This window comes from Hipposideros armiger, unplaced genomic scaffold (assembly GCF_001890085.2).
Source record: "Hipposideros armiger isolate ML-2016 unplaced genomic scaffold, ASM189008v1 scaffold_20, whole genome shotgun sequence".
NCBI lineage: Eukaryota > Metazoa > Chordata > Mammalia > Chiroptera > Hipposideridae > Hipposideros > Hipposideros armiger.
In genome coordinates this window covers 5,241,518-5,268,304 of record NW_017731370.1, presented here as the reverse complement: position 1 = coordinate 5,268,304, position 26,787 = coordinate 5,241,518, and the positions used below count along the sequence as shown (strand labels likewise).

General features: G+C 36.9%; 1 protein-coding gene across 1 annotated transcript; it reads right to left on the bottom strand.

Moving 5' to 3' along the window:
• Nucleotides 1-758: 758 nt before the first annotated feature.
• On the bottom strand, nucleotides 759-26,787 carry MKKS (MKKS centrosomal shuttling protein). The gene is made up of 7 exons (XM_019635261.1): nucleotides 26,198-26,787; nucleotides 25,872-26,068; nucleotides 14,791-15,018; nucleotides 11,303-12,703; nucleotides 6,623-6,798; nucleotides 5,580-5,690; nucleotides 759-3,906 (listed from the first exon to the last, which is right to left on the bottom strand). The coding sequence occupies exons 4-7, from the start codon at nucleotides 12,285-12,287 to the stop codon at nucleotides 3,466-3,468; spliced, it is 1,713 nt and encodes a 570-aa protein (XP_019490806.1). The 5' UTR covers nucleotides 12,288-12,703; nucleotides 14,791-15,018; nucleotides 25,872-26,068; nucleotides 26,198-26,787; the 3' UTR covers nucleotides 759-3,465.

Sequence of the window (26,787 nt, the reverse complement as noted above, 5' to 3'; positions counted from 1 at the left end):
TAACGATATCAGATTTTCAAACTTGCCTTTTCCTTCAGATTAAGGGATAGATCTATTTAGATAGCTGAAACAGGGACCTGTACGAGATGTTTAGTCTCCCTGACTATTTCCCAGATTATCAGAAAGGAATAACCTAACTAATTCGATGTTTTGACAGGGCCTGCATTGATGATGAGAGTGATTTTTGTACTTGATATTCTTAAATAATAACCTGCATAATTTATATGACTGCAAACAACATTGGTTTATTTTAAGTTATCCAAAGAACAATTCAACAATGTAAGAATACAGAATATGATGGATCTTATAGAGGTACTTAAAATTTCTCTTATATCATGTGAATGCCTAAATAACTTTGATTATACAAATAAATGAGTTCAAGAATACCCATGATAATAAAAGATACTAATATGTAATTTAAATATCCTGTGCAAAATATTTCACCCTAATAGTTGATTTAAATATGTCTAACATATAAAGATTCTCCAATATAGTACAAATGAAAGATTTAACGAATTGGGGTATTTATAAAACCAAATAAGTATTTTGACTTGAAAGGCTCTTTTAAGTTGTGTTAGTTCTCCAATTTTTTCCATGCTGCCAAAATCCTAACCTCTTTTGATTAATAAGATGCTAATCCTGTTGAATTCCTATGGTTCAGTAACCTTTAATGGTACATGTCCTGTGCATCCCACAAAAGTAATGAGCAGCTGTCTCTGACTTTATGTTTCTTCTGTTATTTTCTTTTTCTTTCTTTCTTTTTTTTTTTTTTTGTAGCTATCAGGGTTTTCTGTTCTGTCTTCCGAGGAACCTCATAATGCAATATTCAGACCTCAATCTTACTTTAAGTCACAAAACAGTGCCTGAGGCTTAACTTTGTTTCTGTTTTCTATCATTTATTTCTGTTAAAAGGATTTCCTTTGAAATTATTTTTGTCAATATTTTTCATCTCATATTTTAACATCTAAGTTTGAATAATGATTTTCTTGATCCATAAAGGAAGTTTTTTTTTTAATTATTTACAGTATTTTCTGGTAAGAAATGTACACAACTTCAGAAAACAAATTTATTAAAAATTTCAAATTTATGACACATTCAAAATGACAGCAATGATGTTCCACCAAGGAATGTAATTGAATTTTATGGCAAAGCTAAAAATGACAGAGCTAAAAATGGCTAGCACGAGAAGCGGAGGTCCTGAACAGAGAAGATGAATTGAAGAGGTTCACTGTGGCATCTCTTCAGGGAGCAACTTGGAAACACAGTAGAGGGTCAAGGAGACCCAGGACAATGCCCATATTATGTGACACACCTTCTTAAGTGAATGTAAAACCCTCACTGTAAACATGTGTGATGAAGAATACTGCCTTTATGTTGGAAGTGATGGTGCAAATGCAAAATCATGGCATCGAGGATGCTTTTTTCCAATATGTGACCAAGCTTTCAGGATATAATTATAAATAAGCTTTTATTCCTAGCTTTATTAGATGTCTATTGCTGCATAACAAATTACACCCAAAACTTGACTTAAAATTTATTATCTCACAGATTTTCTGGGTCAGGAATCAATCCAGGAGTGGCTTATCTAGATCCTCTGCTTCAGGGCCTCTCAGGTGGCTGCGTTGGCAGGGGCGACACTCATCCTTAGGTTCCACTAGGGAGGATCTGCTTCCAGATTTACTCTATGGTATGATTCAATTTCACGGGGGCTGTTGGCTACAAGCCTTCCTTAGTCCCTTGCTACATGTGGGCCTCTCCATAGGGCAGTTCTCAACCTGGCAGCTGGCCTCCATCAGAGCGAACAAGTGAGAGATCAAGTGAGAAGACCATCCTAACATCAGAAGTGACATCCCATCATTTCTGCTGTATTCTACTCATTAAAAGCTAGTCATTAGGTCCCAACCACACCCAAAGGGTGGACTACCACAAGGTGTGATCATTGGGAGCCATCTTACAGGCTACATGCAAAATACATGTACACCTTCCTCAGATTCCCAAGTCTCATTGTATTGCAACATCAACTTGAAGTCTATCACTGAATCTTACTACCGAAATCAGATCAGGGTGAGTGAAGCTCCCCAGGTGTAATTCCTTAAGTACAGCTTCTGAAGCACAGTTCTCTCCATCTGAAGACCCATGAAGTTGATGAGACCGTTATCTGTCTTCCACTCCCAACATACAATGATGGATCAGGCATGAATAACCTCAAGAAGACATTCGGGTTCACAAAGGGGGAAATGGAGACTCAAATGAGTCATACATCCAGCCTGCACCCAAGGGGAGGGGATCATGCAAGGGTCAGAAAACCAGGAGGCAGGATCACTGAGGGGCCATCTTAGAGGCTGCCCACCACAGTCGCCGTCTATTTGACTCTAATGATAAAAGGAATAAGATTTTAGAGAAATATTTTATGAAGCTTGCAATATATATTGCATTGATGTGAGTCTGTACTGCAATTTTTATTTTGGCTCACAGTAAAAATTCTTTTGGAATGCAAGATTGTTGGAAGAAATTGCTTAAAAATTCTATCTCCTGCTATTGTGGTTGTAGATCTGATCATTGACTCTCAGGTTGTTTAATTTTCCAAAATTTTTCAAAATGTTTTCCTAAAGGTTAATATAGGCATCTGTTACAACTCCATGCTTATACCTTTAGCTGCACTCTGTTTTCTTCTAAATTCTTCTTCAATTTATCACTACCCCTCGTATTTGCATAAAATTCAAATTACATTCTTTAGTGAAACATCAGTGTCTCTAATTTGACTATGAAGCTATTCTAGTTTCTTTTTCGCACTATGACTGAACTAGAGAAATAGCTTTTCCACTTCTTTTCACTATACTGCTTAGAAAAAAATCTATTTTCCTAATCACACATTTCATCAAAATAACACAGGTGAAGAACTGTGATATGAACTAGTATTTGCAGGTAGACCAGGTTCTACATCAACTACCTAAACACTGAATAAATATTGTTTCAGATAAAGAACACTGAATTTTACTAAATGTGCAGTTTAGGTACTTCTTTTAATTGAGCAATATGTACTAGGTGTTTTGTTGATACTTTGGAATCTAATTTTACACTGTAAACATATGCAATTACTACTAATTAAAAATATAAAAGCATATATGAACTAAAGCATAGATTATGATTTTTAAAAAATTTCTGAATGTTCTTAGAATGATGTCAAAATAACAAAAATTTACAGCAACATACAGTGGTATCAGTGGAATCCCTAAGATAACTACGATATGATTAATAATGCTTCATAATTTTATTATTCTATGGTATTTCTATTTAAGAATAATACCTTTTTTCCTTATACAAGCAAATCTATAATTTTGTGAATCATGTATTTAGATATGCAGAATAGGCCTTTGGGAGAGAACAAACACGCTCAATATTTTTCTTAATTGACACCTGACAATTTTTTCTTTTTTTATAATATAAACCTGCTATTCTCTTACATCAGTTTTTATCTTCAATGACATATGAAATATCCAAAATCAAATTGGCTGTCTCCACAGCCCCCTGCAGGCCACTAAGTTTAGCAGTGAAACAGTCCAAAGTCAGGTTGTTGGCTGAGCCCACAGCTCCACATGGAAGGCAGGCTTGTGGTGGAAAAGGTTGCCGAGTACTCCTTAAGAAAGACCAGTCGAGTTCTTCCTGGCTATTGTATAGTCCACAGCCACATCTTGAAAGCAAATCTGGCCAGTTAGCAACAGAGGGAGAATCTGCCTGCACTGACCAAGAGTGTCCATACTTCATGTCAGTGAGAATTTCACCTCCATCATGTTCTAAAGAGGCAGCAATTGATTCTAGTGCACTGCAAAATGCTTCAGTAATTAGTTGGAGTTCTGTTTGAGTATATCCATCATCTTGGGGAATGCTTTCCGGCTCATTAAAAGTCTAAAGAGTAATGAAACCATTGAAAACACATATAGACCAATTAATGCTTTTAAAATGTTTCTGAAAAAATAGACTACTTGATCAAACCCTTGTTTGTAGTTACTACTTACTTTCCATTTACACAGGGGTTTGGCACAAGGCTAATGGGTATATATGAGTCTGCTGGCCAGACGAGAGGCCCTTAACCTGGTTGGTTATATAAAGCTGTATGCTACCAGTCATGTTATCAGAATGAATGAATCAGAATAAACCCCACCATAAAATTATTCGCGTGACTGCCCAGTAGTGCCTCCTTAATATATGAAGAACGAGGCATAATACATGTATTACAGGCTTTTATACAGATAGGAGGAAGTTCCTGAAGACTAATGTTCAAATGAAGTACTTATTTATACTTAGCAAAATGTTTGAGATTTGTTTAAAATGATAACACATGTATTATTATTAAGACAAAACCATTTAGGGATGCATGCAATTTTCACATCAATGTTTTTTAAAGACATTTCTCTTCAAATTAATGAAAAGATCATATGACTTTAAACTGTTTTTTGCTGTTACCATTCTAAAAAGTTTATCATAGAAATTTCATGATAGAAAAAATTAATATATTAGCAAACTAGTAACTGAATGATAGTTAAAAACCTATACCCTAACTACTTAAAAACAGCGACCATTTTTTTTGCCCAGGAGGTTTGAACCAGATGAGATCGTCTCTAAAACATATTCTTTTCCCGTATTGTCAGTGCTGTGCTGTTTCTTCAAAATCCTACTCAATATACCTTCCTCCTCCAAAAACTTTTTCTAGTTTACTCAGTCCCATTTGCAGATTATTGTCCATTCAGTATCCATAGGTTGGCACTGACTTTGTTTTTCATAATGGATATTCTTATAACTTTTCATGAATGGGCTGATCATCAAATAGATTTTAAATTATTTGAGGAAGCAAAGAGGGGCATTTTTATAAAAAAAACTTATATTCTCTCCAATCCCAGTCATCCACTAGAAACTATGCAGTCTCTTGATATCACTCCTGACTAACCAAAGAATAAACTGCAAATATCTGGAAAACACATATCTTTGTTTATCCACTTTCAAATAAAGTAAGTCAATATTTATGAAATAATTAATCAAAACTATAATGCACTAAATTTATCTGACTATTGTCAGGGAATAGTTTCCTAGATTAATAAAAAATATTCTACTTGATAAAAATAAAATGTCACATAGATATCAATTTTAAAATCATAATAAAATCTAACATGTGAAATCCTTTAATAAATGAAATTAAGTCTTTCTTGATGATACAGAAGGAACTGAGGTATTCTGTAGAATCTAGACACAGTCCTTGTGATATCAGTTATTATTGTACTTCAGCAGCGGAGATCTCTGATATGAAAACTATCATTAACAAAATGCTCATTTCAACATGCAATATTTAGACAATACTCAAAGAGTGATCATTTGGTAAAAGGTTGGATTAATAATAATCATTGTGATAAAGATATTACCTTATATTTGTCAGTGTTATTTTCCTCAAATGTTTTCCAATACAATATATGATTTAGACTACTGAGAAATTAAAGATTAAAGGCTCCAGGGTGTTATGCTGGTTTATCATCTTAGAAAGTGAATACTGCTGAGAACTCAAATAGTCTAAGGACTATCGAACCTACCTTGTGTCTGATATATGCTGCCAAGTGAGTTTCAGTACAACCACCTCCCAATAAAACACATGGTTCCTTGATTGTTAACTGCAAGACATGCAGTGCTGTTTGACATGTGAGCTACAAAAGAAATAAATCATCAGAATCAGACAGTAACATCACATACACAAAGAAATATAGCCATGGTCTGAAAGCAACTTAGATAGCAAACTCAAAGAGCCTGATTTTAATTGCAAAAGAACAAAACCTGTGTTTCCAAGGTTGTAATGTGATGAATACATTTTGGAATAAACAAAAAATAGATTAAAGAAAAATACTTTAGCAAGATGCTTGTTTTCATGGACCAGATATAATATCTTTTCATAAATACTTTGATACACAAATTGAGATTCACAAATGAATGGCCTCAAAATAACTGGGTCAGCAAAGATTGTTAGTATCTCTAGTAAAAAATTATTTCAGTCTAAATACATTAGCTGAATAAGTAATATAAAATTTATTTCAAGCTGCTATGGAAATGATAATACAGCTATAACCCAACAGTAAAAAAAAAAAATACACAGACCTTTAATATTTGCCAAGGATATACCCTTGAGCATACATGAATCTTCAAGCTTGTGACCAATACCACAGGTTATCGCTTCCCTTACATAAAAGTAGCGTGTGCTAATGCTGGTAGAGAACAACAAACTCTATTAAGAGGTGGATGATGGATATATCTGGGTAACTCATTATCTAAGTGAATCACTCTACATGTTAGCATCAAAGAAGACACAGTTCAAGTTAATTTCTTAAGAAAAGTTCCTATGTTAAGGATCTATAGTTTGCTTGTAAATACTAGAAATAATAAATGGTAACACATGCCAGGTCACGGTAGTGTCCACTTGTGACTTAAATTCTTCATTTTTGTTGGTTTTGCTTTCCATACCACTTTGGGGAGTTATGAAAATAAAAAGCATAGCTCACGAATGTGAAACAATTTTAATACCTTTCTGAATGACTTTAATCCCTGCCTCAGCCCCTAGATATGGAAGACAAAGTTCATTACCTACCTTCAACTCATCCCAGGCAGTGTCATTTCTGTTGCAGAGAAGCAAGCTGCACATAGTTGTTTCATTAGGAATAAGATGAAAAAAATGTTTGAAGCCAAATTTTGCAGTGCACAAATCTTTGAGACTTCCATAGCTACTAGGAGAGATTGAGCCAAGGGACCCAATAGGCTGTGTTCCTATTTTTTAAATTTTAGAAAACACAAAATGTATGAATAAAGATGGAGAATACAATCATTTAAAATTATAATATTTATTCCTAGCCAATATAAAAGTCCCCAAAGCATATAATTTAAAATATGAAATATAGGACAAAGAAATAACAAGATGCATCTTCTTAAACCTTTAAAATAAGTAGTATTCTGCTATTAAATGATATGTAAATAAAAGTAAAGCAAATGTTCTTTTAGTTTAGTGACTTCTTGGAACATTTTTCAAAAGCTATTTTGTAGTCTCTAAAAAAGGTGCATAAAACTGAATACATTTTCTGGAAGTCCAGGAATTCTGAAAGCCCATTCAAGGATTAGAGATGCAAAATTATGAACCCCGCTAATCTGGAATAAGAGTGAAGTGAGAGGACACTTAAAAGTTTTTAAAAGGCATTATTATCTCTACCTTAAGACTCACAAATTAGGCTATACAAATAGTTATTTTGGGGCTCTATTTAGTGAACAAATAGGTTTTCTCTCTCTCTTTCTCTTTTTTTTTTTTTTTGCCTGGCAACTGTTTGTATGTAAATAGCTACCTAGCTACTTCAATTATGCCAAAATAAAGTATGTAACATTCTTATTTTATTTTGTTATTCTTTGATATGTAAGTATTTTGCCCTCCTTCCAGCACAAGTAAAATAGTACAATTTTATAAAACACAAATAAAAATAGAATAAATGAGAAGTTAGGATGACTGACTGGAAGGTTTCCAAAATCTAAAATGTAGTGGAAGTTATGTAAGAAAAGTAACTACATAGAACTTCTATAAGAAATAACAATGCTAGTTTAAAGTCTTAACACTAAAACTGTAAGTGAACAATGCACTCTTGTGGACCAGTTTCCTCTTTGAAACCAATGGGGTTAAAACAATAATGTCTATAAACACTTCCAGCTCAAAAAGTTCGTAAGAACCCAGAAAATAATCACTGAGCAATTTCACTTCTTTGAATATCCTACTTTACCATGACAAACTTCACACAGACGTTGCCCATGTACAATGAATAACTCCACTATTTAACCCAAATCATCAATACATTTTGTTTGAAGGGGGAGAAAGGAAGTAATGTTAACCTAGATATACCCCGGGAGGTGAATTAGGCCCAAAACATAGTTCAGCTATTCTTAGTTTACTTGAGCCATGGGTCTGGGTATGTGTGTGTGTGTGCGCGCGTGTGTGTGTGTGTGTGTGTGTGTGTGTGTGTGTGTGTGTGTGTGTATGATGGATGGATGGATAGATATAGATATACATGAAGCAAACAGCACACCTAATTATTTCAATCTCAAGAAGCCTTCTCGAAGGCACATTATATTAAAACTGTCAAAAATTAATGACAGAATTCTCAAGGCATCCAGGTAAAAGAAGACAGTAACCTATAAAGGAAATCCCATCATATTATCATTGGATTTTTCAGCAGAAGCCATTTAAGCTGGGAGATAGTGGAATCAAATATTCAAACTACTGAAAGAGAAAAATCACCAGCCATGAGTAACATATAATCATTTAGATATAAAAGAGAAATAAAGACTTTTACAGACATACAGAAGCTGAGGTAATTTACCACAAGGCCTGCATTACAGGAAATAGAAGGGGGTTATTCTACCTGAAACAAAGAGACAAGAATACAAAGCCTTGAGTAAGGTGACTCAGACAGAAACAGGAAATTGCAAATCTTATGCAGAATAGGGTATTTTTTACACTTAAATACATAAAGATTAAAGAGGTAAAAATTTTTTTCTTGAAAAAAGAGAAGACAATAGCAACTGTAATTTGGAAATTAACTCACAGCATTAAAAGGGTTAATTTGTGATAACAACAACATAAAAGGGGGGTAAAGGTCTGAGTTTGTAGAGAGGAATGGAGATAATACACAATCAGAAGAAAAAGGACTACTGTATATATGCAATATATATATTGCCCTTTCTTTTTGTCTCCAAAGATCTTTTATCACAATCTTATCCCAAGATCTAGGACTAAAGCTCTGGCTATTAATACTATGTTCTAATTACATATGGGATAAATTGTGGGCTGGTGTGGAAACCCAGCATCCACTTACAATATTGTTTCTATGGGAAAATGCTTCATACTGACTACATAACCTGTAATATCTAATATTCACAACTAAAAATGACCTGATTCATGAAAAGCCAGTAAATATTTAAAGGTGTGAGTCTGATCCACATCAACAATGATTTCTAAAGAACTATTTCCATTATTTAATAATTTCCTCCTTGACAAATCATGAGTCTTACAGAGGGCAGTAATCCAGATAGTATGCATTCAATACTTGACATACATGTTACTCCTTTTTTATGATTTGTAATAAGAGTAAGCTTAGTGAACTTTAACAATGGTTTATATCTAATAATTTAAAAATTACAATCTATCAGAATGAAATGGTCGTCTTTCTGATAGTGCTGTTAACAGGATATTGAAAAGTGGCTCAAACCAGAACTCTTCAATTTGTCATTTTTCTTTGGGCTCTAATAGTTAAATATCAACCTTATATCTGCTTTAATTTGCTGAGTTTGCAAAATATTGGGCTGTCGGAAAAGTCATGATGTATTTTGTCTATGTTTTTCAAAGGTCATTTATTTGTATAAAGTACAAAGATCAATCAATGATATATTGCCCGTTTTGTTCAATAACCTTTTGCCATCTTTCAGTGAGCTTCATAATTCCTCGTTCATAGAAGGACCTGTCTTTATTTGTGAAAAACTGAACAAGNTTCATAGAAGGACCTGTCTTTATTTGTGAAAAACTGAACAAGGTGCTGGTTTACAGCCTCATCTGAATTGAACGTTATACCACGCAAGGAGTTTTGAAGAGAGTGAAACAAGGGGAAGTCTGATGGTGCAAGGTCAGGTGAGATGGTGGGTGTGGCAACACATCCCATCCAAACTCCAATAATTTTTGACAGGTGATCAAACTTGTGTGTGGTCTCGCGTTGTCGTAATGGAACACAACTGCTTTATAATTAACAAGCTCTGGACGTTTCTGGATGATGGATTCGTTCAAACTGTCCAAATGCCAAAAGTACACATTCGAATCGTTTGGTTTCTTGGTAGGAGCTCGAAAAACACGACACCTTTAAAATCCCACCACACTGAAAGCATAACCTTCCTCTGATGAATGTCTGCTTTCGATGTCATTTGAGGCGAATCATCACTTCGGGACCAAGACCATTTGCGCACCACATTGTTGTAAACAATCACTTCTCATCACCAGTTATCAGACACTTCAAAAAAGGATCGTTTTCCTCACGTTTAATGAGCATATTGCAGATGTTATACGTGCCTTCCAATGAACTTCTTTGAGTTCATGCGGAACCCAAATGTCGAGCTTGCTTACGTATCCCAGCTTCTTCAGGTGGTCGTGAAGGCTTGAACGATGGATGTTCAATGTTTCTGCAATCTCTCGTGTCATGTAACATGGGTTTGACTTGATCACTGCCTTTATTTTGTCGTCATCAACCTCGGTGGGCCTCCCTAACCGAGGAGTATCATTGAGATAAAAATCACCAGCACGGAATTTCATGACCCATGTTCTTATTGAGCACTGTCACCATAAACTTTATGCAACTTTTCACAAGCTTGACGCACGTTCTTCCCTATATGGAAGTAAAACAGTAAAATATGCCAAAAATGCAATTTGGTCTTCCATCTTCAACTTGTAAAATCTCCAAAACTCAACCAAATCGCTCACTTTTTTTTAGAATGAAGCTCAAACTGTCAGCAGTCAAATGACATAGCAATAGCATAGATGCAAATGACTTTAGTACTTCCAAATATGAACTAGTGCCATTTGTTGCAAACACGCGTCATGACTTTTCCGACAACACAATAATTTTTTGCCTATTATAATTCTGCATGTTAATATGTTAGTCAATTCAACACATTTTAGAACACCTACTGTGTACCAAACCTGCTGTAAGCACTGAAAATAAAAGATGATCCTGGTTCTCAAGCTCTGCTGGAAATATTTGGGATATTTAAAGTTAGCACACACACACATGCCTTAATTAGGAACCACTATTTAGGCAGTACAGTTGATTGCTGGAATTACATAAAAGTGAAGAAAAGGGGATAATCTAGTTGCAAAATTACCTTCTGAATTATGTAAGAGCTTTGTAAAACTCCAGAATTTTGTGTAAAGTGTGAAAGATCTTATTATGAGGATGTTCATTTTCTCAGTAAACTCTAAGACATCTGGGGATTAAGTTTTAGATTGTGATAGACTCTGTAGTACATTTTGGAGCTGGAAAATACATAGGAAATGGCCGTAATCACTCAATTTTTAATGAGTGAACATAGGTTCTTTTTCAGAAACTCTTGTTGCCAGAAATGATACTCGCATACACTGAGGTTGGCGACTTCTAACATTTTTCAAGATGTTAACTGTGACGCATACCAAGAATATCTCAGCTCAAAAAAAGTGATTTATTAACTCTAAGGGGCAAAAGCTGAGTGTATTTACCTGTCACTTTACTCAGGGGTTCCATCAGAGCCACTCCAACTCTGTCTATAGCAATAACATGATGCATACTGAGAAACTGTTTCAAAGATGGGTGTATAACTTTTTGGCACATAACAAGATCTATGTGATCACTAACTAGCTGCCTTCCTAGGTTAAGCAATTGGTCCAGGACTGCATTTTCAAGAGAAACCCCATAACTGATCACCACAGTTCCTTCTCCAGTATCAGAAAGGTCTCCAGATAAAGATGCACGAAAGAGTGCCACCTTGAGGGAACCTGACTTTTTGAGAGGTAGTATCTTCATCAACTGAACTTCAAACATTTCAATAAGTATTCCAGGTAATACAGTAGAATCTATAACTCTTTGATCTTTTAAAGGTACAATTATACTCTTTCCTACAATGATGTGGTCTTCGGCGTTTTCTGGAATGGTAAGCAAAAAGGCTCTCAGAATCAGAGTACTTATGTGGTCTATTTCTTTCCTGGTGAGCATACAGGCAGGTTTACTCGTTAATATACTGCGCACCAAACAAAGGAGGATCTGAGTACTACTAAAGTCAACTGGGATTCGACAACCACAGGCCTCTGTCTTGAGGTAACTGGTGCAGAGGCTCAGAAGATGCTTATTTAATTTAATGACAGTGGTGGGCATCAAGCCTGTTTTCTGAACATTTTCTATCAGGTTGCAGCAAAGAATGGCTGTGAATAAGCCACAATCACTGAAGCATGACACATGATTCTGCACGGAAGTTGTCAGGATCTTTAAAATGGGGTGGGTGACGGACAAGTTAGCAAGCAGGGCCGACGAGTGTGAGGTTGTGTACACACAGCCCCCCAGGCCGTTGTGCAGCTGCTTCAGCCTACCTGAAGGGCCATAGCACGATGCTACGATTCCTTTCAAGACAGAAAGTGTGGCCCTGACCCTCTCACTTGTCAGTGGCTCACTTTTACACAATGACGGCTTTTTAGCTTCTAAACGAGACATCTTACTTCAGGTGGTAATTTGTGAAGACAGCTTTTATTTAGTTAACCATAGTTTTCTATTTATTGTGTAGTCATGGGTTTTAACATTTGAAAATAGCATTCTTCAGGTATGAAAGGCTGAATATGCAGCATTATGGCTTTAAAATTAAATAGCTCCATGTTTATGAAGTTAATCAGCATGTAAAGATTTAATGATATATTAGTAATTCCAAGTATTTTACTTCATTCTTCAATACTCTTTTGTTTGCCTCCAGACTGAGCTTTTACAGATTGTTTTGCAGCCCTCTGTATAAAGTATGTTCCAAGGTGAACACCTATGAAAGAAAGCCCCGCTACAAGAAGCCAGTTCTTTTTAATCCAACTGGTGTTTTTCATTTCTTCTTTCAATATCAAACTCAGATTCAAAGCTGCTTCTTTCTATAAGAAATAAAAATGAAACATTTTAGAGAAATAATTCCAAAGCATTTTATAGACTGCAGTTCAGTAATTTATTTGAATGTTTTTTTTATTCTTTAGAAAAAGAAACTACCAACTGGGACAAGCCCCCAGGAAATGAGAAATGTAAATCAACTTAGACTAATCATTCATTCCTTTATTCCTCAGTGAATCCCTCCGAGAAAAAGTGCTAATATTGCAATGATTTTGGAAGGCACAACGACACAGCGAGGAAGCTTACAGTAGTTATTTGAATATGATATGCTTTTAGAAGAGAAATACTACATTATAAAACTCATAGAATTTGGTCTGTGAGTCTTTAGAAAAGTCCCAGATGTCTTTATTCCCTTACATCAATATCTAATGTTATGTTTTTTTCAATAACTTTGGTTTGCTTGGAAACTTTAGGTCTGAATAGAAGTGCATTTATATCAAATCATGCTTGAAAACAAGTTAACTGTTAGTATTTCTACTGCAGAGACTCTAACGTACAGTTTATGTCTAGCTGTACAAGTCTACATAACACATTGCATCAAAGAGCAAATCATGTTTTAAATATTTTGCTAAAGTCAGAGCTAATTTTCTGTAGTTTTACCCTATCGATCAATGATTTTCAGTTTTGACATCCCACAACTAATCCTCTCCAATACAAAAACTAGAAAATGTGCTGGATGACAAAGAGAAAACTAGGATCTGATTTGCAGTTCGATCTCAAAGGGTCTAAATACCATAAAATGTGATTATATACCAAGTGTACTAACACTTGTCCTAGTTTCCTTAACGAGGTTATAAGCAGTGTGCCCTGAGGCATAAAATTGGGAAACTTTTAATAATGTATGGAAAGAATAAAAATTTCAGGTCATGGGACCTTATCTGTTGAGGTTTGGTTCTCTGAAGGTGAAGCTTCAGCCAATTATTAGTTATTTTCAGGAATATACTAACTATGCTAGCTATCTGGACAGTATTTAGCATAAATAAAACTAATTGAACTACCCAGACTACGGTATTACCTATAGTAGACTGTGGCACAGGACGACACAGACCAAAAAGGTGATCTGAAGATATGCAAAGAAGAGGCGAAGAGAACAAGAGAATGTTGTGTGTGGAGTGTTTACTACTCCTCACAATTTAGTTAAAGGGCTGTAACCACAGCAACTGGGTCTAAATAAAGTAAAGGTGATGATAATAAAGCTATAGTCATCTTTTTTTATGGCAGGAGGAAGAAAAAAATCTCTGTTCATCTTATGCCAGGAACAGCCAAGGTACTTAAATATTATTTCAGTGGTAATTTTAGGTTTAGCAAAATCTGTGAAGTTCATTTAAATGAAACCTTAGTGAAGTGACTTCCATACATGAATTTGCATGTTATCTCACTCACACACACACACACACACACACACACACACACGTCACAACAGAAACTATGATCAGTAAAATAATTTCTCTAGTAAAAAATTTTTTCAACACATAATAGTGACAAGCACTGTAGAATTTCAGAATGAAGTTAGCACCTGCAAGTCTTGTGGTAGTGAGACCAGTAACCATATCTTTTGGCTAATATCGCTATAAAATCAGAAAGAAATCACTGAAAGTGTTGGTGACTCAAAAGTAACAAATTATTTAGAAGCTAAAACATTAGATACTAACGAATAAATACGATTAGTTTTGTCTTGGAAAAACCAGAATGATAATAAAGAAAAGAATCTTTTGCAAGTTACAGGTTAGTATGCTCTAAAATGGGTTTATGGCAAGGAGACAACTGCTCCTTTGGACACATTCATGATCATGGCGATGTTGCTCACAAAGAGGGCAGGACAAGTAATGGACTTTCTCTTTTCATCCAAATGAGTCAGGCAAGTGTCAAAGGTCTCTGTGGAACAGACTTTTTCTAGAAGCAACTATAAAATAATATTTTGCCAGTGGCTAATAATATCAACAGGTAACTTACCAATGTAGACTTTTCTCCCACCCAACCCCCATCCCCCGACAGAGTTCTATGCTTTTTTTATGGATTATATTTCCCACTGTTGGAACATACCATCTGGTTGACAAGATTAAACTGAACTTACCTGAAAAATGCAAGCCTGCTATTTCCCTTGGATGTGGTCCTTCTGAGGACTTGCAAGTGACAGGCTATCTGGCTCAGAAACGTCCTTATTAGGTATTTGGAAAACAGGGCTGCTTTTGATTTTGTGCCACCCCAGGTGTATGAGCCCAACTAAGGGCACCATAACAACCAGAACTTTGTAGTCTCTCCAGAAGTTCTGAAAGCTCATAGCACCTCAGCCTCAGCGCACCTATGGTCAACAGTTAAAAGAGAAAAAACAAAAACAAGTTCCTCAAAATGATATCTATAAACCACAAGTAGAATATGGCGCTCTAATAAAAGCTATTAAACATTTGCAGTTACAATGTATTGCAATGTTAATTAACAGAAAGAGCCATGTTGTAGACCTGAAGAGATAGCAGGAAGTTAGGCCTGGCAAACTTCTAAAGCAATATAAACTTTTAGTTAACAGTTGTAAAGGAGCACCACTGCCTGCTGGGGAAGCTATATGAATCTTTGAAAACACTCATGCATAGATATAATTTTCTTTATATAATTAATTTTACTTTCTCTGAACCACATGAAGATAGATTTTGTTTGTTTAATTACATTTAGTCACAATTCTAACAAAAGAATCAAATGGCAATCTTTAAATATGCAAAAAGAATTTAGATTCTCCATTCTGACAGGATTAAGTGATGGTTCTTCAACTGAGATTGGGACAGTCATGCATGGATTCCAATTGTAGCAAAAGAATTATGGTTTAGTCTATGAATTAGGATGAATTAATTCACTCCCACATTTATGTGCTGAACTACTGCATTTTAGAATGTTTGCCCTTATTACTAATCACTCTACCCTACAGGGGTTATAGTCAACCCAGTTTACATTAAGAAATTGGGGCTAATAACTTGCTTGGAGTTACGAAGTTAGTATTAAAAACAGGTTTTTTTTTCCTGTCTGTCTTTGACTTGGAAAACATGGAGTGGGGTCCAGGAAATTTATTTCTGATGATCTGTTGGGTTTGGGAACTTGAGTGTGGATAACCTTGAAAGACTATACTTTTTTTATATAGGACACTCATAGGCTTTAGTGATTAGCACATAGACTCGTGATGATATGAATGGACCCACTTTCCAAGTTCCTTTCTGAACACAGAAGGACAATAAAGACTGTTCCATTATCTAGGGGATGTATTAAGAATTAGGTTCAATTGAATGTATGTATTTCAGTATCATGAAATCTCTTATAGTAATTTTGTATGAATGTCATTAGAAAAATATCTGAACATGGTTTTTACTTATTTCTTCTAAGTCAAGATTAAAATATAGTTACTAGTAGGCCTGAACTGTCTGTGTTCTGTGCATATATATTAAAAATAAACAGGGGCTCCGGTTAGCTCAGGTGGTTAGAGAGCAGGCTCTTAACACCAACATTGCCGGTTTGATTCCCACATGGCCCACGTGGGAGCTAGCGTGAAAGACAATGGCTTGACTTGGAGCTGAGCTGCCGCTGGGCAGCTGGTTGGCTCAGTAGGTTAGAGTGCGGTGCTCGTAACACCAAGGTTGCCAGTTTGATTCCCACATGGGCCAATGAGCTGCGCTCTCCACAACTGGATTGAAAACAACGACTTGACTTGGAGCTGATGGGTTCTGGAAAAAACACACTGCTCCCCAATAAAGTTTAAAACAAAAAGTATAAATAAATAAATAAACAGAAAGCTTAGGAGTTATGTCTATATACACATATTATTCCCAGCATTAGAAACTATTTCTCCCCAAGGTCCAAATTCACATTTTATAAGGACTTTGTTGCTAAACTTAAAACTACTAAGTGGACAAAAAACATGGCCTACTTTGTAATTGAAAGTATTTTATACCCTTTTCATTTTCTAAAGTGCTTCAGTATCCTTTGCACTTTTTGCAACCTTTAGAGACCATACCTTTTATTGACATGCTTATGCTCTATCTTTGGAGACAGTCAATCACAAATAATTGTATCATGATTAAATTTCATTGAAGCCCACTATGCAAAAGACTTTGGAGCATTTGAGATTTAGGACACAATAAAACAAATGTTAGAGGCACTGGGCGATTTGAAGTAATGAGAAGTATTATAAGGGTAACTTCCAAGAGGAAAGAAGGGAGGGGCTGCACCAGAGTCAACTGGCTTGTGTTGGTTGACATGTGGCATTATTGTTCACAACATACCTTTACTTTAAGGTTTACAAGATATTGTCATTCATATCTAGTCTCCTCAATACTTAAGGTGACTTTAACATCTATGTCACTCTCAACACGAGATTATCAAGTCACAGTACTTTAGTAGATGGCATTCCTACTATTCACCATTTACTTCTCCATGATCACTAACAAAACTCAGTTGTCAGCTTTTTTCCTGAATTAAAAACTTTTAGGAAATATTTTATAGAAAAGCATCATTTGGATAAAAAGATATAATAATAAAGTTGGGATAACTCAATAACTAAAGTTCAGAATTAAACTACAATCCGTAACAGCAATGTCTGGGAAAGTATTGTACTAGTCTCTCCATGTAAATCACAGTAATGTAATGTACTATGAACCTTCCTGAATAAGTCTCAGATTAGCTAATTCACGTTAGCTCCTGACACTCAATGAATAATCTTTGGGTCATCCATGGGTTAAAGACAAAGGAGACACTCCATTTTATTTATATTGTAGTTAACACTTTATTATTCCTTTTCATTAGGATAACTTAAGGATCTATACATCTTTTTCTCGATTTAGGCTTAGTTAAGCCTGGGAATTAGTATCTATTTTGGCTGAAAATGCATTATTTGCCAAATGTAACTGAGGCCCAGTAACAGCACTTCCTGGTTAATAAATGATGTTGGACGGATTTAATGATTAATTACTTCAGTGTTTACTCAACACCTACATGCCCTCATTTCCTCAAGTTCTCCTTATTTCACATATTGATTTGGCTAAAGGGGTGAGAGAGCAGGTAACTATTTCCTGACAATTATTCTGTTGTCCCTTGAGAGGCTTGGAAAATGATTAGCATCAGGATGATAGGGCTTTTTACTTTACAAAGTACTTTTAGAGTCTTCACATTTAATTCACATAAAAACACTGGTTATCACACCGTAACAGTTCATCTCCACCAAGATGGAACTAGCAGGCTTAAAATGGCCTAGTAACCTTAATTTATTTTGTTTCTTTTACTTAATAGCTTTCCAGCACATTACATGTATTCTATTGCTTGAATAACCAACTTCCCAGGCCCAGTTGCATTAGGCTTTACTAAATAAGGCTCACTGCTAGTTTTAAGAAAAAGACTATAAAGGATTGAAATTTGACATTTGATGCAGTAATGAGGTAATGTATTCCTTATTTTGTTCACATCCTCTTGGGAAGCTTTTAAACAAAATAAAATATATTGCGGGAACACAATTTTTATTTAATCCCTTTTTTCTTCTCAATTCTTCTGTGGGATTTTTTTCAAAATGAAAATTAGCATCATTGCCTTTTTCTAATAAATATAATATAGGCTTACTTTTTAAAGTTAGAAAATATAGAAATAAGGAAAAGAAAGCTAAAACCATCTACAATCTTTTTGGTTTTAACAAAAATGTGATAATGTACACAGTTTGTAATCTTTTCTCCTTGCCCCCAAAACATAAATCTTCATTATAATTTTTATTAGCTGTATAGCTTTTGATTGTATGGAGCTATCCTAATTTGATAGACCACCGATAGACATTTGAGATTATTTTCAATGCTTTATTGCTAACTATGCTATGGCAATAAGTATTCTTATAAACAGTCGAGAGCCCATGCTCGCAGCCTCTATATGCTGCTTCTCAGGATAATATAAAGAACTTAACAGGTTTCTTAACTCATTTTTCAAATGAACTTACAAGAAGGTTTTTAAAACGCTTTGACTTTGACTTTTATGTGGTGCTGAGCAGCTACAGACTGGGAGTTCCAGTTTGGGAATGGAAAATTAAGCTCAATAAAATTTACCTTGAGATGGCCCTTCCCTCAAAATGGTTAGCAAATCATTCCAAGTGGTATGAAACTATTTTATGGACACTACAGAATCCTGAGTCTGAATCAAAAATTTCTCAAGAATGTGCTCAAAATGATCAGATTTGATGAGCAACAACAGGCTGGTCCCTAAAATAAGTCAGTGCTTGTTGTTCATTCATCAAGAAAAGCTTTGAAGTTTTCCTGGAGTAAAGGAGGAATGGAAATGACAGCAGGAAAATATTTTTCCTATTTTTATCCTCCGTTGGTGTAGCTGCCACTGCCTTTTTCTTATCTTTCCTGAATCTTCTTAAACATACTCACTCCTAAACAAACAAATAGAAAAAACAACAACAAAAAACCAAAAGGTATGAGACTCTTTTAGAAAGATGGGGGAAACCAAGACAAGTGAAATGAGATCAGTAAAGTTTAGGCAAGTAAAAAAGAAAGTATATTTATGGTTTTATTCATTGACATGCCTTTTAAGTCTAGAAAATGTTTAGAGGCAATCTTAACAGATTATGCTTTCTCACTCTTCTTTCGAAAATATATACCTTGCATTATTCAAAAGGTTTCCTATTTTTTATGTTTTGTTTTCATAGAAATTTTATGAGACTGCTTTAGAAATCAGGAAACCCTAAATGACTGATTCCAAGATTGCTGTCAGTTAATTATGGCACTCAACTTAGATTTTGGAGTCCAAAAACATCTTGCCAGTATTCTATTAAGCAATTTTCAAAAGTCAAGAATTGGAGTCTCAAGTTTCTGCAATAGGGTCAGTCAGAATTTCCAGTGCATGATGACGGATGAGAAGAACATTCCAAGTACATGGTGCATACTTGTGAGGGTCACTGAGGTCAACTATCCAGTGCATTAAGCCCTGGCATGTTCTTCTATCCCTATTTCAGGTATATAAGAGGTTAATTGTGGTCTTGTGACACTTTGTCCAAAATGAGAGGGCAAAAGAGTCTACTACCCTCCAAACACACATCAGGGACCTACTAATAATTGAAATTAGCTGGGCTAATTTTAGCTCTGTTTTCTTTAGCTTAGTTTTTAATACAGAATGAAGAGATTAATGAACAGAATGGGGAGAAGCTTACTATATATCTCCACCTCATTAAAATATCGTAATATTTTTGAGTACTGAAAATATAAAGGCCAAGAAAGGAAAACACTTAGATGCTTAAGACCACAAATACTCTTTAAAGTTGGACATTACTGTATCTAGAATAGCAACTTTCCTTCCCCCCGCCCCCCAATCTGTATTATAGAAATTACTATATCTTCAATTGCTATCACTAAGAACTCTGACAGGCTTACTGCAACTTGTTACATTCCAAGCTATTGTAAATGCAGGTTTCTTGGTAAGAACTGGGCAGTAAGGTGAAGGATAAGAAGGCAATTAAGCATCCCAGAAAATCCTCAACAGCTTGGCTCTAGCTACCAGATTACTCTATGTAGCATCACATCAAGTAAAACCAAGTGTTGCTATTGGACCTTACTAAATTAGGCTTACAACAACCTGGATGCAGGAAACATTCTGTCAAAAATTCTCACTTTGCCTACTGGGCTTGCTGAGCGCCATCTGCTGGTCGTTTGGACACAGTGTAGGGTAATTTTTGTTTTTAAATGTCTTCATTGTTGCTCTGCTTAAAGTATTGGAAAAAATAGTAAGTTTTAAAAAGTTCTACCCAATGTAATTTAATCATGAAGAGAACATTATATATATATATATTATTAACACTTAATTAACCCAGCTCTTGTGATTGTGATAATTGATGAAGTTTACTGGAATTGTATAATGCCTTTTACAGTGACCATATTGACTTTAGGTATTTGTGAATTCTTCATTTCTGAATTCCAATCATTGACACTAAAAATAGTTCTTTTCATCCTCCATTTTTAATAGAGCAGTTCAAATGTTAGCATGTGTGTGTGTGTGTATGTACACACATTAAAAAGGACTGCATATTGTCTTTATGCCTATTCAACTGACTGGCATACCGAAAAAAACAAGTTTCCTTTTTTTTTTCTAACTACATCACCTAAAATAACAGTTTTGCTGACTTCATTTTGTGAAAACACACACCCCAAAAACGTTATAGTCAACTCTTGATGAACTAAATGCATCATACCTGAGTTCTAAAGTTTCCATTCAGCAAAATCCTACCACCTTCCCCATCCCACCATTCAAGGTCAACTTGACCTAAACCCAGTACCTGGGCAGCAGACAGCACAGCCTAGTCAGAAGTGGGTCAGGAGTAGTCACAGAGTATTGTGAAGGTCAACACAGTTAAGTATTTTATGATCTCTGCCATCCCCCTCCTCCATTACTGCGAAATCAATGTATTTATAAATAATATACTGAAAGCATCACAAGTTTTATATGGCAGCTTTACTAATAATAGTTGGCAGTCCAAAATGTGAACTGAGTGATTAGTGACTAATGAGGAAGATAAAATTAGCTTATTGGCAGGCTGTGGCTTATCAGGAAGGATGAAGTGTTATTCACAGAGTTTTCAGAGTTTATAACGTTTATAGAATTCTATGAGAATCTTTCTGTACCCTTTCACTGTTTTTACACCTAGCTGCCACTCAATGCTAGGTTGGTAGGGAGGAGAGTTGGTATGCAGATAGCCAGACTGTTCCTGATTAAATGTGCAGCTGATGAGCCCACAGTGGTATAGCAGTGACTTTATGTACTCCTGGTCAGCTCTGAATCGCTAAAGGGCTGATTGCTATCTTCATTATTTTTGAGATTGGTATTTTATTCTCCACCTTTGTTTCTGCAGAAAACTTATCCAGATAGCCTATTGGCCAGAGGAAATTGTGGCTACAGGGTATTAGCACCCTCAACTACTGTACCCACATGTAAAAACCTATCCATCTCAGCTCTCATCTTAATCTTCTTCCTTGCTGTCTCAGAAAAAGAACTTGTAGTCCTGTTACAAGTCAGTCCCATTTTCTATCGTATCTTCAGGATTTTAACTCCACTCTTCTATCTCTCATCACTTGTATTGGGTCTTTCTCCTCTGCATAACCTGACCATTTTTCTGTTGAAAACAACCAAAAACAAATTCCTTAAAGCAACAGCCCTTACCAGTCTCCCTTCCAGCTACTACAGAATCTGATTCCTTTCAAATGATGCGTCTTTTTCTTGAGTCACTTCCCACTTCCACCTTCAAACCCAAGTAATTTGCTTTCATTCCATTTTCCATGGGAACTGCTCTGTCCACCAAGATCAACAATCTCTCCCCTTAGTTGATCTAAGCATTCTGATGTGTTCTTGAAAATTTTTAAGTACTTGAGATTCTAGTCTGTTCCTTTCCAGTCTTCTTTAGTGGCCCCTCAGTTTCCATTCACCTATTTACCCTTATCAAAGACCTGTCCTTGGTCCTCCTCGTGTTGTTTCCTGGTGGTCCCATTCACATCCAAAGCTCCTACTGTAACACATCCACTACTGACTCCCGCGTCTTCATCTCCAGCTTAGAATCTATATCCAATTGCTACTGTTCACCTTTACCTAACTGTGCCTATATATAGTCCAAACTCATCTCATACGAGCATAAAAGTGAATCTCTTTCCTCCCTAAACTGCTGTTCCTTCTGTATTTCCTGTTTTGGTTTTTAAAAAAGTATTATCTACCAAGCCATTCAACGCAGAAATCGGGATACAGTGGACCCTGCCCTTCTCCTGATTCTCCTCATCAAGTCAATGCCACTTGACATGGCATTTCTTTTATAGAACTTCCCCCATAGCCACAGTCCAGACCGCATTACCTCACATGACCTCCTTGCTTTTAGGCCAGTGGTTGTCAAAATATGGTTCCCTTACCAGTAGCCACAGCAATCACCTGGGAACTTAATTAGAAATTCAAATTCTTGGGCTGCCCTTGATTCAGAAACTCCAGGGTGGGGTCCAGTAACAAATTTATGTTGTAACAAATTCTCTAGGTAATTCTGAAGCTAAAGTTTGAGAACCACTATACTAGTCTACTCCCCACTATCCCTTCCCCATACTCTTAACATAGCCATCTTGCACACACACTGTCTTCCCCCCCCACACACACACCATCCCCCTCAACAAAAACCTAACAAATCTGGTCGTGTTTCTGCTTTACTTGGGAGCCTTTGGTGACATTTTTTACTAGAAGGTAAAGTCTAAATTTCTTAGTACGGTATAAAAAGCCTATCAGGATCTAGTTCCTGCCTACCAACTTCAGACGGTAAAGCACAGCCAATCATTTCAGTAAGAATGCATTGTCCTGTAGCGGTTAAGGATATGAGTTGTGGAATACTACTGTCTGGGCTTGCAACCTCTACTTGACCACTTTACAACTGGAACTGTGACCTTGGATAAGTTACTGAATCTCACTATGCCTCAATTCCATCATCTGTAAAATGAGAATGATGACGTCCATATCAGGAGGTTGTTGTGAAATTACCACAATACCTGGCACTTAGCCTGGACTCAGTGATTGTAAACTATTATTGCTTTATTTTAAAAGGAGGCCCACTTTTCTGGGAAGTTTCAGTTAGACTAGATGTCAATAAAAACACCCAGACTCTCAAGAGCGGTTCTGAGGTCTTTGGTTAGAGTAGGATGGACCTCTAGTCAGATTCTAGGACGTTATAACAAGAGAAGAGGCAAGCTCCTAATGTGGGCCAGAAATGCTAACCATGAAGGAAACAGGAAAACTCAAAGACAGAGCAAAACAGCAAAGACGGTGAATAATTTCATATTTGTTTCTCTGATAAGTTAATAAAATTAAAGTTGCCCACTGATTAAATATGAGAGTCCTAGTGTGATGAAGCCTTAAGTAATGATGGGAATCAAATTCTAATCTCCACCACAAATTAGCTATGATCTTGGGCAAATTATTTCTTCTTTCCTGTCTCAATTTCATAATCTGTAATATGGGGCTATAAAGTGATTATTACATATATGTTTATGTGTTTATTGCTTAGTACAGTGTCTAATATGTGGGAAGTATTCAATACATGGCAGCTATTGAAAGTATATTATCTTTTCATACAAATCATATATAAAAATAGGCACCTCTGGAGATTCCTGTTTGACCAAAGCAATTGTGTATCATTTAATATTTCAACTAATATTTGGTTATAACTCATATAACTGGGGAATATTGTAAAGATGGATCCAAATACAGTCATATCTATAGTGTTTACATCATTTAGGGATTACTGATTTTCACTTCAAATATATGTGATATTCACTTTATTCAAATATTTACTTAGTATCTATTAGGTACTAGCAAGACATTAGTCTGGGGGCGGGGGAAGGTTGGACTACCAAGATAAATAAGGCATGGTTCCTGTCCTCAAAGAGAATATAGGCTTAAGGAGAGAAAGGCACAATCCTAATAAGACTCAATTAAATGCTGTGTAAGAGCAAAAAAAAAAAAATATATATACTGTACAGATTAAAAGTCTTTACCAAGTTGGCTAGTTTTGCAAAACTCTACTTTTCATCTTTTCTATCTTCCTCTGAATTAGTCTCAATCCATTTTTACTTAACTCCATCTTTAGTTACAGCAGGGAGTCAATGTCTGTAAAAACTGGTAACTGAATGCCACCCATGATAACAGAAGGTAGCAGTCATTTGTTTTGTTTCTCTGCTATACTCAGTGCATAGCAGAAAGTGGAGCATCTTGTTCTCTTGGCCCTACAGAGTGGCTCCTTCTTTTGATTTGGCTGTTCAGATGTTACCTAGTCAGAGAGCCGTTCTCTGAGCACCAATCTGAAGTTTTTCTTCTCCCACCCCCTTAATCTCTAGCACATCTGTGATGTGTCACCCTGATACCCCTTAAGAATGAAAGGCATTTCCCAGATCCTGGGAGTGCTGAGAGAGCCCTGAGTGGTCAGTCCCTTTCCAAGATTTACTAGGCTGAAGAAAACTGAAGTTATGCTCTCTTTCCAGGGCAATGGGAATCCAATCAATGCACGGGTGTACAGGCTTGGGACAACTTTGAAGGGCCAACCCAGCACCAGAGTCCCCTTGAGATTGGTGGAGGCCTTCCTTGGGACTGCACTGAAGCTCAACTTTTTCTACCCATCCAATCCTGCTTCCTTTCTTCCTTGGTAATGATCCAAAAGTCTTCCCTAATAAATGCCCTGCCCTCAAATCTCCTCAGAGTCTGCTTCCTAGGTAACCCAACCCAGGAGAATCTTGAAATATCTTGTTCATTTATCAATGTACTTGTTTATTGTTTCTTTTTCCAACTCTAAAATATAAGTTCCTTGTGGTCAGGAACCATGCCTGCCCTTGGTCACTGCTGTATCTGCTAACTCAGTATGTATGTATGTATGTATGTATGTATGTGTATGTGTGTATGTGTATGTGTGTGTGTGTGTGTGTGTGTGTGTGTGTATAGTATGGATGAATTGACAATATTAATGAATGAATGAAATTGCCTGTATTGAGAGCCTCTGAAACAGCAACGGGGCTTGGGGCATTGTCTCCTCTAGGAGGCAGATGACAATGACCTCAGGAGGTCTCCATCTCAAAAGGATTTTGATCCCCACAACCTCCCAAGCGCTGTGAATCCTGCTTCTGCTTCTGCAGGGTTGGCGCTACCATGTTCGCTGTACAGCAGTTTTAACGTCCAGTTCCATGTCAGAGGGTGGACCCCACTTCCTAGATAGACACAAGCATACAGTGCCGTACCAGTGACAGAGGAGTGGCCAACGAGTCACAGGTTCCAGCTGGAAGGTGGCAGCGCGGGTGCAATCGTGTTTTCACTGGAACACCTTTGCTACCTACTTCACTACGTGGCAGTGCAGGTGAGAGTGACGAGGCTCTACACCTGGAACTCTGCCCACAATACTGGAACACGCGCTCACCACAAACATTCGTATCACCGGCAAGTATTTACAGCCTGTAGCTATCATCGAGTTTGGTCTTTAGCTTTCTAAGGAGCCAGCCTCCTCCTATCCCCGCCCCCAAATATCCTTCGGAGAGGACACCAGTGACCTTTCTGAGAGGGCGAGGAGGCACATACAAGCCCCCTGCCCCTCTCTTCGGCCGGGTAGAAAGCTGGCTTTTCCACCTGAGGCGCCAGCGCTCTCACCTGCCCAGCAGCCGCCGCGCCTCCCTAGGCCGCCGCCACCAGCGGGTCGCAGAGGCCGAGCCTCACGCAGCAACCATCGCCGATCCCAGCAACCCGCGCGCCGCGCTTGGAGACGGAGCATGCGCAGCTCTGCGACTAGCTTGGGTCCGCTCTCCGGGTTTTAGCGAAGTTCTCGGCCAAGAAAGCAGTGGCCGTGGCTGGAAAAAAATAAGGGCGGAGTTTATTCAGCAGCAACCTTAGCAAATTGTTGAAATTTAAATAACATATCAAATGGACTTGTTAGGGCACAGTATCTTCCTTATGGCGTGTGCTTAAGAGGCACTTACTGAATGAATGAAAAAGTGGTTAACCGTTCTCCGCGGCTCCCAGGCCTTCCAGATTCGACCAATCACAAAGCGCCCGATTCTACCGTAAATCGTCAATTCCTGGCCTTCTTTTACGGCTGCTTGGAAAACCAGGAGAAAAGCAATAATTCCTTATTTCTCTGGATCGGGTTGGAAAGCGGGCATGCGCAGTGCGAGCTGATTGTAAGCTGCTTCTGCCGCCAGTCCTTCGAAAGGGGGTTTTCGGGGAAGGTCGATAAGTCCCGGTTTTTTTAAAAGACAAAACTTGTATTCTCCTGTATCATTCAAAAGAATTACTGAGTAAATTATATTTATGGCTATTTTTAAAAGTTCATCCGGCATTGTGAAAGCCACCTTTACTTTCAAACTTGTCTAGTTGATCATCTTCCCCATCGAAGACTCCGAAGAATCTTTCCATCCTTGAGCTAGTAATTTTCCGGTGTCAAGAAGCACTCGGTGGTACCACAGAAATGTTGCTTTTGCTTTTTCTTTCTCTCAGTCACCTCCGCTGTCAATTACTGGGGTAACGGTGATTTCATCAACTGCCAATCATAGTCACCGCGTTCGCGGGC

What these genes read in the sequence shown, in the direction of transcription:
- MKKS (XM_019635261.1), bottom strand. Translation starts at nt 12,287, where the DNA reads ATGTCTCGTTTAGAAGCTAAAAAGCCGTCATTGTGTAAAAGTGAGCCA. An exon ending in ACCCCTGAGTAAAGTGACAG is followed by an intron (nt 6,799 to 11,302) that starts GTAAATACACTC and finishes TTTAAAAAATAG; the next exon opens with GAACACAGCCTATTGGGTCC. An exon ending in CAGCATATATCAGACACAAG is followed by an intron (nt 3,907 to 5,579) that starts GTAGGTTCGATA and finishes ATTACTCTTTAG; the next exon opens with ACTTTTAATGAGCCGGAAAG.